The sequence below is a fragment of the Oenanthe melanoleuca genome, chromosome 4, assembly GCF_029582105.1.
Source record: "Oenanthe melanoleuca isolate GR-GAL-2019-014 chromosome 4, OMel1.0, whole genome shotgun sequence".
In the NCBI taxonomy this organism is placed as follows: domain Eukaryota; kingdom Metazoa; phylum Chordata; class Aves; order Passeriformes; family Muscicapidae; genus Oenanthe; species Oenanthe melanoleuca.
This window is the reverse complement of record NC_079337.1, coordinates 21,638,393-21,651,820: the sequence shown is the minus strand read 5'-3', so window position 1 is coordinate 21,651,820 and position 13,428 is coordinate 21,638,393. Positions and strand designations below refer to the sequence as shown.

At 37.4% G+C, this 13,428-nt stretch overlaps 1 protein-coding gene across 1 annotated transcript in view; it reads right to left on the bottom strand.

The window, feature by feature from the left end:
• BANK1 (B cell scaffold protein with ankyrin repeats 1) overlaps window positions 1–13,428 on the bottom strand; it is a 134,442-nt gene that overhangs the window by 64,662 nt on the left and 56,352 nt on the right. The window contains exon 8 of the mRNA XM_056490779.1: window positions 13,225–13,421. Coding sequence (XP_056346754.1) covers window positions 13,225–13,421 — 197 coding nt within the window. The remainder of the gene's footprint in view (window positions 1–13,224; window positions 13,422–13,428) is intronic.

Genomic DNA, 13,428 nt, shown 5'->3' with positions numbered 1-13,428 from the left:
AAAACCAGAACAAAATGCTCTTATCCCTCTTTGTCACTATTAACTGCAGAATCCCTCCTTTTTTTTTCATCCTCTCCCCTTTTCTAGGCTACCTACATTGTTTTCCCAGAGCATTGTCTGCTTTTCTCTCCACAGCCAGCCAGACATGCCATGTATCATACAAACAGATTCCTTCTCTTCAGAAATAATGCTCTAACTTGCATTACCCTCCAGTTAGGGAACTGCCTAGGTCAAGCCCTCTGTGTTCAAAAAACTACCAGGTCTCTATGATCTGAACATCAAATCTCTTGCTGCCTTGATACTCCTTGAAGTGTGGCAAACAGACAGAAATACAGCTGTTCTTGGAGCAGATTACTGGGGCTTGCTAGCACAGAAAATGTCAGGTGAAGTTACGCTCCAGCCATTTCTTTTCCTCTTTTTGTGTTTGCTGAGAAGCAATTCAAGCAGTATTGGAGAGGGTAACCCATCCCTTCAAAAGAGCAGATTTGCTGTCCTTTTTCCAAACCTAGGAGCTATTTCAGAGGTAAGTTCCAAGAGTATTATCATTTAGATGTATTGTGAACTCCACTGAGGGCAATGGGTAAGAGAGACAGAAGTTGGGACCTATATCTCAAACTAAAAGATATATGTTTTACACCTTCTGATGTGAAGGTGTAAAGTATTTCTCTATGTGGAATAAGAATATGTAAAGCTGAATAACAGCTCTGTCATGTTACAATTCCACCCATCAGCACTACTAAGTCAGAGAAAATTAGCAGTAGACTAAAATAGCTTTACACCTTCTTAACATATCCATGTCATACATAATTAATACAACAGCATCTTATACAAACACCATCATTTTATTAGCATACATAATTTAGGTAGCAATAACCAAAAAACTCACATACATCAAAAAATCTATGCATACATAAAACAAAAGTTCCAGACTTCTACTCCCTCTATTTTTCTCAAATCCTAGAAAACACCCTCCATTACTTCTTTATTTTCTGTGTAGAAAATAAAACCTAAAGGTGTTAATCCTTAATAAATGTTGCAATACACTGATCAAGAGAAAAATGAACATAATTTTGATCAAGACAAGAAGAGACAAAGAAGAAATGACAGTGAAAGCACCTGTACTACCACAAGTTTATTGAGGGCTTGGAACTAAGGAACAAAGTCATAGCAAAATGCAGTAGTTGCAAATAAATTGGTAAACTGAATAGATATTTTAAATAATGAAAAAAATATTTACAACGAAAATAGCAACCAGGTCTAACAAAAAAATTACTCAGTTACTTTGATAACTTCGTATTCAGCTAAGGATTTGATTCTTTATCTACCAAGTCTCCTGGGACAGAATCATCTACTTGTTCAACCCGAAGAACATAAGCTCACTGGCAAACTGTAGCATTGTAACTTGCCTAATTTATAAAGAATTGGGTAGGTGCTCACAAATCCATCGCTATTTCATTAACAGATGAAGTATCAGAAATCTTGGTGTGGGGAAGACAAACCAAACAAAATTATTAATTACCAAGCTAAAGTTTACATACATAACTTCTGTGAAATAGAACTGGTTGATAGCATAGAAATCAGAGAGTATTACATTTGTGCAATGATTGCTCCTCCTCCCATGGATCCTGTCAGAGCCCATGGAATAGTGTCACATCTACTTCTGCTCAGCACTGTCCTATCCTTTGTAAATAATCTTAGGACTCTGACCTAATAATTCCTTTGCTTTCATATATATTTTTTTTAACTTACTCCAGCCCTTTATATATAAAAGGGTTAGGGAAAGAAGTTTTTTCTGAAGAAGAACTGAAGAACTTTTCTAAAGGAGATTTTCTCCATTCCAAAATCCTAGTGGCATCCACTGAACCTGTGATGGTTCAAAGGTCTAATACTCCATTTGCTGAGTAGTCTCAAAGACTGAAAAAGTCGCCCAGAGTGCAAAATACAGTGCAAGACTAAACTGAAACAGAGGCTGGTTTAAAGATATCTGACACATTAAAAATTTCTTCACCAGCTTCCAGTGCATGAAGTTGAAGTTATTGTAAAAAGATAGAAGAAGAGGACTGACAAAAAAATAAAATGCGTCTTCAAGAGTCACTCTGAGGAAAAATTTAGCTTTTTCACATATTGGGCTCTCAACAAAATATCACATTACCCAGAATTACATCTATTAAAGGCTTCTCCCAGAACATAAAGACTCTACCTGGACAATATTTAGGCCTCTTCCAGCTCAGACTAACCAACCTCACTCAGCCATAATGTCTAATCATCATGTACAGATTGAAAAAAGGAAAGAGGATCCACCATCACAGAAGAGACAAAGAATTTTGTGTTCCTGCAATGCTATTGAAAAGCTGCACATCAATATTATTGAGTGTTGTTAGTATTGGGGTTTTTTGGGGGTAGAATGAAGCTCTTATGGATGATAAACACTCTCCTAGTGTTAATGGGAAAAACTGACAATGAAACTGCATCTCACGCCTAATCTGCCACATATCAAAAAATGTCATCATAATGAGAAATATCCCAAACAGAAGATGAATTTTTATTGAGGAAGGTATGTTAGATCCTCATGGCTCTGCCCTGTTTCAGAGATTAGCTGAGATGGGAGTAACAGAGATGCGAATTCAGACTCAGAGGCTTGCAAATACACAGTGAGGCACTGCTCTAACATTCACTCCTCTCAGTAGCTACAGAGAGCAAGATTGTGGAATAACACGTGTTAAGCTTGTGACTCAAATACTTTATCCTTCTTCTGTACCCAGACATAACATACAATCTGAAAGGGTTAAGGGAAAAAATTTTGTTAGGATTTCTGAACTTAGATTTTCAGTCATTTCTGCAGACTATTAAAGGTGACAGGAACAGGGGGTGTCTAATCTAATTTGTATATTTACCAAATAAAATTCTAACTTTAATCTTAAAAAAACTAGTGTACTCTGAGCATGCAATGCTTAGAAGAGACAGGAGCTGGGATAAAAATTTAGTATACAGTTCAGCAATTAATCATTGATATAAAGAATGACAAACACTGGCATAGTTTTGTAATGTGAGATAACTCTAGTTGTAATTATAATATCACATTTTAATACATAAACTTTCATGTATGTGAGCTCTAGGAAAGATCACCATGTACTTTTACATATAAGTTACACTGATATGTGAATATTACATCTAAAGCAACACTCAAAGGATAAAATTAAGGACATCTTTAGAATTACAAAGTATTTTGCTAAGAACAGGATTGAAAATGTTATGAGCCAAAGACTAGAATAATTTTGTTAAATCAGACTATTGACACCAATTTAGATATAAGGATGTTGATATATATTTCCTCTCAATGCTGAGATCAAAACTGGAGACATCAATAACCATGGAAGTATTTACTCTCCAACTCACTCAGGGGCCATTCTAAACCACATCTCTACCCTCTCTACTGTCATGTTATGAGCTTGGTATAGTACCAATAGAATCAATAATGCTGATAAGACCATTACAACAATCTGTGTACCAATCTAACACAACACTTCCTCCAATAAGAAAAAAAATCTGTGGATTAATCTACAGTTACTATCTAAACAAATAAGCAGTATTCAATTAACATTTCAATGTTAACTGAAATGTAATGAACACAATGCAGTTCCAATGTACTGTATACACAAACTTGTTTCTTTGCTGCTTTATTTACTAAAAACCTAGTAGGAAATATAATCTTTATCTCTGCATTACATGGGTGCATTTAATATGCACAAAAGAAAAAGAAGTTAAAAATAAAAACCCTAGTCTTGAATTTATAATCTAGAAAAAAAGATATGAACAGCTCTCACTAATCATGACCATTTTTAAAATTCTGAAATAGTGTGTTCTGGATTTTCCAGAAGGGTTTTTTTCTGATCCTGTACATGCATGATTAACTCAGCCTTGCACCTGAGTCTGTCTTGTTTAACTGTTATGAAAAGAAGAAAGGATTCTATACAATTCACTAGCTTTTACAGTTAAAACTTCACTGATTGTGTTGTCAGTGATGACAGGTGTCCCTGGGACATAGCGGCCAGAACTGACTGGATATACCTGTACTAGATTTTGTCACCTTTAAACCTCTTTTCCTTGTAACACAAGACTAATTAATTTGGAAAGCACCTTGCAGTCATATAAAATCTCCATGGAAACTCCTGTTCAATCCTTTGACCCATTTATGTAAGACAGTACAGGCTATCAACTGGCAGCATTTTAAAAAAATACATCTAATTAAAAATGATCTTTGAAGATTTGACTGAGTGATCCAATTAGGAGTCCAACTTACTCTATTACTTCCATGGTGGCACATGGAATCCTCATTTCTGTTTTCTGCACTAGCCCAACTACAAGTTCCAAAGGGAACTTGCTGGTGTCTTCCATATGGCAGGAGCCATCTCTGTCTACTTTTATTCTTGGGCTTCTTAGAAAGTTGTATTTATTAACAGCAAATAAACTCAGTTGGAATTCAGAAGGCCACAGGTGGCCAAATGCAGGTCCCAAGCAGTTCTCTAATATTTCAAGGATGGCTCCCAGGTCACTTCCCAAGACTATACAGGAGGAACAGAAAAATCTGAAACCTCAGGAGCAAGCAAAATCACGCCAACATGGCTCTGAAGGTTGGCATCACCAGAGAGTGCTGAGATCCAGTTATGTGCCTCACATTCACAGTGAGAGCCATTGGGAGCTTTTAACAGCTGCCCGAGAACAGCTCCCAAACCTCCAATGAGTGAAGATGAAGACTCTGGCATGTAGCTTGGGGTTGAGGAGGTCTGCCCATGTCTGGTACATACACAGCATAAATCTCAGCTACAGGGATTGTGATGGATCTTTAACATGTATTATAAAGCAATCTATTAGCAGTTACATTGGCTTTTTCCTCACAAAAGCATCTTTATGTCAATTGCTGCATGTTATTTTGAGTTTGGTGGGGTGTGGGAACTCAAAAAACATTTTTAAGCTCTCATCAAACAGAAGAAACTGAAATTATTATTACTAGACACCCTATAGTTCTGGCAATGAAATACAAAATCATTTACTGTAAAACATATGGGGACAAAAAGAACTGAAGGCAAAATAAAGAGTGTGCCTTCTGTGCAGGGTTCTCAGACAGAATTATAAATTGAGACCTCGGAGGGCTGTGTTAAACGGAATTAACACTATGCAGGGTAGAAATGGATTTTCTTAAGTAGTTTCCATATAATGGGCTTGGCAGCTCTGAGAAATGCCTTTCCCTAATGGTCATCCTATTGATGTAGAGCCCAATTTTTCTAATTAAGCAATAAATTACAGCTGTAGCAAAGCCTGCTAACTCACTATTAGATCTGTGCAGAGCACTGAAACTTCAGATTGCTAAGGACTCAGCAAGCCTCTTAACTAACTTTAATCATGAATTCTTGTTTTTCCACGTAATTTTTCTTAGGGCTCTGAGATCAAAACACTTCCCTCAGACCTCACAATGTCACTCAAAATGTAGGTGGTTTTGGCTTGCAGACAATAATTACCACAATAATTTTACCTCGCCTACTCTTCCTTTATTTTACCCCATGAGAGTGAAAGAGCCTTATTACTGGCTTTTCTCCTCTGTGGTGGTCTTTTTTTATTTGGTTTGTTGTTTTTTTGTTTTGTTTTGTTTTTTTTTTTAATTACATTTTTTTCCCTCCTGAGGGGCTGGAGAAAGGCACTGCTGATCTGCTTTCTTTGTGCTCAACAACTTGTAAGATATGACAATGTTTGATTCCTCAGAGATCACTGCAAGGCAGCCAAAGGGCATATTCCAGATAATCAGGCTGGCAGCACATGCTGTGTAAAGGTAATGCTGCTTCTTGACAGCCACACATATACCTTCAAATTGCTTCAACTGACAGAGGCAAGACGTGAAACTTTCCATTAAAACTTTCTAGACTTTCCATTGAAATGCCCCAGCAATCCTTCCTTCTGCAATAAACTGGCTAGCAGATAATTTTATAAAACTTCACTTTTTGCTTTGCATTGTAAGGGCTTCTGAGAAGTCTGTATTACGGGAAGAAGACCTCCACACCTAATAATACAGTTATTATTGATATTGGTAATGCAGGAAGGTTGATTGACAGATGAAAGGAACATTTGTTAAAATGGAAAACTGTGGGATATTCTCTCCTTGTGAAAATTTCTTGCTTAACTTCATGCAACTGGTTTCTAACTTGGGTAGAGGACAAATGCCCCCATGATGAAAACACACTACATAGTGACTAGAAGTTCTCAATATCCACAAAGATCTCTAGCCTTTTACAAGCTTCCTATGCTTTTAGCTTCAGCAGTTTCTAAACAAGCTGAATAGAAAAATGACACCTTATACACAACAGTATTTCATATCCAATTTGGTCACTTTCCATGACAGCAGGCAGAAGCAGCTGATTTTCTAACACATTCTCAATCTAGTGCACAGTCTTTATCTACTTCAACTTATTCATATCCACACATACTTGTAGATGCAGGGGCCAGATCTGACACAGGCATGTCATTGACTTCTACAACAACATAACATGGTTGATTATTTTCTCTCTCCTATAAAGTATTGCATTTGCATTTTTCATTAACATAAACAGGTTAGCCAAACATTTTTTAAATGTTCAAACAAATTCAGAGCTTAATAATGCAGGTAAATGATAAGAATGGTTCTTTTAAAACTACAGAATACTTTCTAAAAAATTGGACACTCCCCATCTCACCTTCCCAAATGGTGCCTTAGCCATGTATATTTGCTGATGTCATACCAACAAACAGTCAGAAAAACTTCTGAAAATCATATTTTAGCTTTTACAATCCTAAATACACTTAAGAACTGAGATATCATCATGGAATCCTTTTGCATTTTCCCTACTTCTAATTCACAAGCATTTTGCATGAAATTCCATTAATATTCAAGCTTCCATAAAAACTGTAAAAGCTTTTACAAATAGTAAATCGCAAATAACTGACTTCCACTGCGTCACTGCTATAGTTACAGAATATCAAAAGATGAGACAAAATACCACACAATTCTTTGGAAACATTCTCATTCATTCTAAATTACACACAAATCTAAATAGGCATCTTATACAAAAGTAAGGCTTCCAAATCTTCCACTCCACTTATCATTCTTTTTGCAAGAAGGCTGCACTCAATTGCATAGTTATTGACAGAAGATGTAATCACAGCTAAGGTGCAAGGTTCTAGCCTGAATAAAAGTCAATAGAAAAAAGTCAATAGAAAAACTTACAAAATGTGTGTAGTAGTGTAATGGCTGGTTTTGCAAAATGAAAAATCCTCCTTGAAGCCAAAATTTTCTGTGCTCAGTCTGTACCTTATCTCTTCACTAAAGCATAAATTGCCTGACCTCAAAAGGCAGTATATGCTAGCAAGTTTTTATTACAGGGAGCACATCCCTCTGAGAGCACACAAAAAAGAAAAGAGGGGAATCTTGTCATCTAGTAAAATAAATTCCCCAAACCAAATCTTAAACATAAAACACCAAGACTTGATAATAGGAAGCCTCTTTTGAAGAATTTGATTTGTGAATATCCACTCACTAAAGCGTATCAAAGAATACAGTCAGTCACTTATTCATTTCAGCTACGTAACTTCCACTGTACCAAAGAGTGCGTGTAATTGACATTTCTGAGCACTAAAATATTGTGACAAGAATTAAATTCCAGCAGGCTTCACCAAGGACTCACTGGTGGATTAGATGGAGTTTCAGAAACCAGACTAATCCTCTTCTCTGTCACAGTCTACCAGATATTTGAAAGCAATGAGCTATGGGCCAGTGCAATACCGCAATTTAAAGTGAATTAAAGAAATATTGACAGCAATCAGATTAATTTAAGATTCTTCATCTTTCTACATGTGATTCTTCCCCAGCAGAAAATTAATAGCTCAAGAAGATGTTGCAAGAGGATGTAAAAATCTATTTCTTGCTGAGGAGCTCTGCCACGTTACATAGCCTTTTGCAGAAACACAAAGCTAAAAATAAATGGAAGAATAATACTTCTGTGATCAGAAAGCACTGACTCCTGATGAGCTTCTAGAACTTCCCAGCAAATTATGAGAATCCTTGTTGAAGGGATTCCTGCAGTCTAAAGATTTCCTGTCATTTGGCAATAATAGCTACAAAGCCAGGTAAGATTCTTATCACATAAAACAACTGAGACAAAAAGTAGCTTTAATTTCCACAATACCCTGTTTTTGTAGACTTGTTTTCTATTTCATCAAGATGAAGATACTTCAAGAGATTCTGCATTCTGGTTCAACCACTCACTTCAAAGTAAGAGATGAAAGGGGAGAGGTGTACAATGATGAATTACTTCTCAAACTACATTTCTGCCCATCCTTTAAGTTTGCTATAATTTATAAAATATAGCTTGGCATTTCAGAAAGAAAAATTTCTTTCCTCCCTCCCTGCTACCTAAGACATGTATCTTCGATAAAAAGGCTCTAAGTGAAAATTATGACCAGCTGTAAGAGTGTGTTTCTCTCTGCTATTGAGAGAACTTCTAACAGCAGTGAACACAGAAACTGAGGGTCTGGACTTTGCAGGACATCCCTCAGAAGAGTTGGAATTGCTGTAACTGTCCCTTCTGGAAAGAAAACAAGTTTCTTCTGAGGAACCATGCAGGGCAATCTCTATCTATGCTGTTCTAAATGAATTTCCACCAATATGTACAGAGCTAAATACCTATTATATTTTCAATAGCTGCCTAAGGGATGCCTAAGCAACCAGACAGGAAATTAAGTTAAACAAGAAATCCAGACAGAATTTTGTTAGTGGCAGATGAAGAAAATTCTTCTATCAGTCTCCTGTTCTGCTGCACTGTTACAGACTTGGTGAGAGGGCAGGTAAAAAAAGTTCAATTAACCTGCCTTTTCTGCCTTAGACTTCTGGTAACCCATTCTGAAATGTCAGAGAGTATTTTAAAAATAAAAATTAATCTGTGCTGTCTCAATTGTGTGGTGACAACATGAAATGAGGTTTCAAGTTTAATATTTAAATAACGTTTATGCCACCCCCAAGAATCTGCTTTAAAGGCTGAAGCCAGCAATCAGTAAGTATTTGCATTAACCAGCCAATAAAACACTTTCTGAATTGTGTTTTTTTCTAGAATCTGTGAAAGATACCACAGTGGTACACAGTAATCTTCCTGGCTATGACACATTCAGCTACACAGCTCATATTAAAAGAAAGGAGAAATTAGAAACCCAAAGTGCGGGAACAAAGAATTACTCCCATGCCAAAGCACAAATGCCTAAACTGGCTACCAGTGTGACCTCCAATTTTAAATGGTCAGGTCACAAATTGAACATACTCCCTGCCTTATTCACCTACATGAGAAATGATTTCTAAGCATTATTTTAAAGTCTTTCTTTATGTGCAGGATAAAAACATAATTTCAGTGATTTCTTTATAATCTGGAGGTAGAATTTTTACATAGACTTAGAAAGCCACAGCTGGGGGCAAGAAGAACAAGCTTGTGTCAAGCAGCTTTCAGAGACAGAGATTATGCAGAAGGAAAACATCTGAAATAGAGCCCTGATACCCCAGAAAACTACTGTCACTTAACAAAGTACTACCTGTCACAGGTACTGGAGCAGCTGACTGCAGATATGTTTTCACCTGCGGCTAATGCAAAGCATTTCCTACTGGCATTTGAGCCATCAGATGGATTTGACCCTCAAAGGCTCAAATACAGGGACTGCTGCCAGTATTCCTGCTGAATGTCTCTTACTAGTTTTGAATTGACAGACTTGATTTAAGCAATTCAGCCTATAAGCAATTGTGGAAAACATTCAAATATTCGAAGGTATAGAGGAATAAAAATCAAAATACTAACAATTCAGGATGTTATTGCAGAATGTTAAATGATGTCCCTCTTTTATGCTACAGAAGAGGGAATTACTTTATCTAACTATAATGAAACATGCAGAAATTAGAAATTAATGCCCATTGAGGTGGCCTTGTGCTAAAATGCAAAAAATTACAATTTGCTTAATAAACTGCTGGCACATTTGAAACTGAGTGTCCTTATAACCTCTACTGAAGACTCTTTCAGGCACAGTTTCACCAATTTAGTACCATTAATACAAGTCATTCAATGATTGTAGTGCTCCCTCACCAGAGCAGACAGCTTCAAGGAGCGTCTGAAATGCAGGAATTCTGACAGAGAAGGCAGACACTACCATGGTGGAAGCACAGATATATACAGGATATATATAATGGGTATGAGGTTTTAGCATTTAATGACACTGCACTTAAAACTGGTACGAAAAAAATAAAATAAATCTCTTCCGTCTGCATCCATACAGCTGAGGAGCACACAGCAGGTGCCTTGTGATGTGGGATCCTTCCCTTGTGCTTTGCTGGGACACATCAGGAGATCAGCTCCCAGCACAGCCACCAGGCACTCCAGATCTGCCTTCCGTGGCTGTAACACTCCCCACACCGACACTGTCAGTGTCCAGCTGCAGGAAGAGGCTTTCCCTTTAAACAAGAACAGGGACTGTGCCATCCAGATGACCCCATGTGAAAGCCAGCCAGCTCCCATGGCTCACCTTTGCCAACAGAGCCCTTAGCACATTTCCATTAAGCCTGCTGGGCAGGGAACCTGGATGGCCTTACCAGCAAAGTTGCAGCATCTAAAAGCCCTGAGCACTGATCTGCCTAGCAGACACCAAAAAGGGCTGTACAGCCCTGCACGGCCCACTGGGCTTGAAGGTGGAAATAGCAGCTGAGTTGTTGCCACTTCATTTTCTGATGCTCTCGCTCTAATCATCTTAGGGAATTCTTACCCCTAAGAATTCTCCAACTCAAAATGACACTTTTGGGTTTTTTTGGTATTTCTCCAGCAAATAAAAGACACTTTGCAGGATTTTGGAAAGATCAAATGTATGTTTTAATGCATTCGTTTTTTCTGGAACCCTACTGCTCTTTAAGATAGAAGCAATGATTTACTATGTGTATTTTGGGGCTATTCCTTAAAGGAACAACCAAACAAAAGTAACACTTAAAACAGTGAGAGGTATGCCAAATGCAAAAGTACTTCTATTGTAATAATAAGTAATGTCAACACTACAGCTGTAATGTGAAGTTCCAGGAACACGGTTAAACTAAATTCTTCTTGGCTCAGAGCCATGCAAATATTTCTTTTCCACATTCCCATCAATTACAGAGGTACAGTAAGTGTTTGTGTGCTTAAGTGCACTATTACAGGCAACACAAATAAGCCATTTTTCTTCCAGTGGTAGGAGCTAACATTTCTATAGTATCATATTACACATTTGGCAGACTTGAAGCATGCTCAGATTTTTACTTGTACTGCATTACCATAAGCCACATCATTTGAATCAACTGAAAACAAGTAGTACAAATGCATGTCCTATCCAGACTACACATGTTAACAGTGTCCATAGAATAGTTTTTGCTTCAATACTGGTATAACTATTCACGCTTGGGAAAGCAGAGAACTATTACTGCTAACTGTTCACACGCAAAAAATAGCAGGTATGTACCATGGGAGAAGTGTTTTAATGAAAAATTACATTGTAGAGCCCAGTTGTCACTTTAAATGCATGTTTTAGACTGACAAATACTTCGACTTTATCAGGAAAGTTAATAATCTTATTAATAAAGAAAAGCTAACCAGAGGTATGTACACACACTTCATACTTTTTAGAGTGAAATAAACCACCCTGACAAGCACTGCTCTCCTTCACTGACAAAGTCTATTAAAATGTGAAGACTGTAGAATTGCAATGTGTATCTCTGTGTATTAGCTTAATGTGCCCGTACCATGCATGCTTGTCTTCCCTCAAAATAAAAACCAGAGTATGAGTGCATTAGGATAAAACAAAAATTATCCATTTTCTGAAGCTTCCACTTCCATGTGGAGTGCACAACAAAGAAACATCAGAAACTGAGTTTCTACAACACTAGTATAAAAAATAAACGTCCTATGGAATTAATCATTATCATTAAACGTGAAAAATTATCAATGGAAACCATGTTTCCAAAACTGTTTTTCATCCATATTTCAACCCTTCAGCTCATATGACCATCTTAGAAAAGAAATCAATGTATTTCACGAAGATTTAAGTATCACCTTATTCCTCATTCATATTCTGCCTCTTCTTACCAGTTCTTTACACACAGCTTTACTGGGAGTATCTGACCATACAAAGGCAGCACCTAACCGGATACACAGGTAGGGAGGTTAGGGAATAGAGCTCCACTCTCTTCAAGCCAACTGGTAAACTCCAAGAACTGAAAAGCCTGACTTTACACATCAGACTGCTACTGGCAGGAGGTTTCTGACCAATGCAAGGATTGACTGAGAGGCAACTACAGAAGTAAGAAACTGTTAAATGTGAAATAACTAACATGGTGATCGAGGAATACAGCATGGTTTTATGGACAGCTTTATGCTGGAGGGTAAAGAACATATTTTTTTGAGTTAAATTTGATCTCAACTGCAGTATCAAAAAACTGTACAATTATCATATCTGTATGTATTACAGTAAGCACCAAAAGGGTTGGAATAGGCTGAAGCTCTCAAATGTCACTATATTACATTGCTTTTTTACTGCAATTCTGTTAGGTTTTGCAATAATTTGCATGGTAGAATTATGCAGAGACCCTTATTTTACTATTACCTTTCAAGTGGAAAGGCAACCATTGCCCCAAACCAGTCCTGCGTGCCCAGCTGAAGAAAGATCTACTCCATCTAAAGATGAAAGAATTTACCCTCCCTTCACAGTAGCATGAACATTCAAGGCAGGGAAACAAGTCTTGTTTGAATGGTGAAGAATGGCAGTGCTAAGAGAGTTGATAGTCCCTTTCAAAGTGTCCTTTAAATAAGTCATTATCTCCTACTCTAGACAGCTGGTCTAGACTACAATATAACCATTGTTTGGGTCCTGAAAGCACCAATCTAACCAGGCCACATAAGGTACTTCTGGCTCACTGTTCTCCTTTCCATTACATGACTAAAATTTGAGCAGTGCAAAAGCTCTGATCTCCACAACAGTGCACAAAGGAAGTGGCTGTACCCCATTTTGACCCCTCTTTTTGAGACAGGAGTACAACAATATTTTCAGGACTACAACATATTAGTCTTTACAAGAAGTGATACTATGGGATCTCAGTAGCACAACATCTTAGCCCCCGGTTGTAGATGACATATGGAAAGCACATGGACTTACTGACAATTCTTGGATTAATTTTCTTAATTCCTTGTGCCCGTGCTTCTTCGCAATACTTTCTGGATCATCTCCATATTTATTGGCTATTTTGCAAGCCCAAGTGGCCTCAGGACAACTGAGCAGAAATGTTGCAAGGTTCTTCAAGCCAAATCTGGCTGCACAGTGAAGTAGGGTAGGAAATTCTTCCAAATGGCTATCTGTATA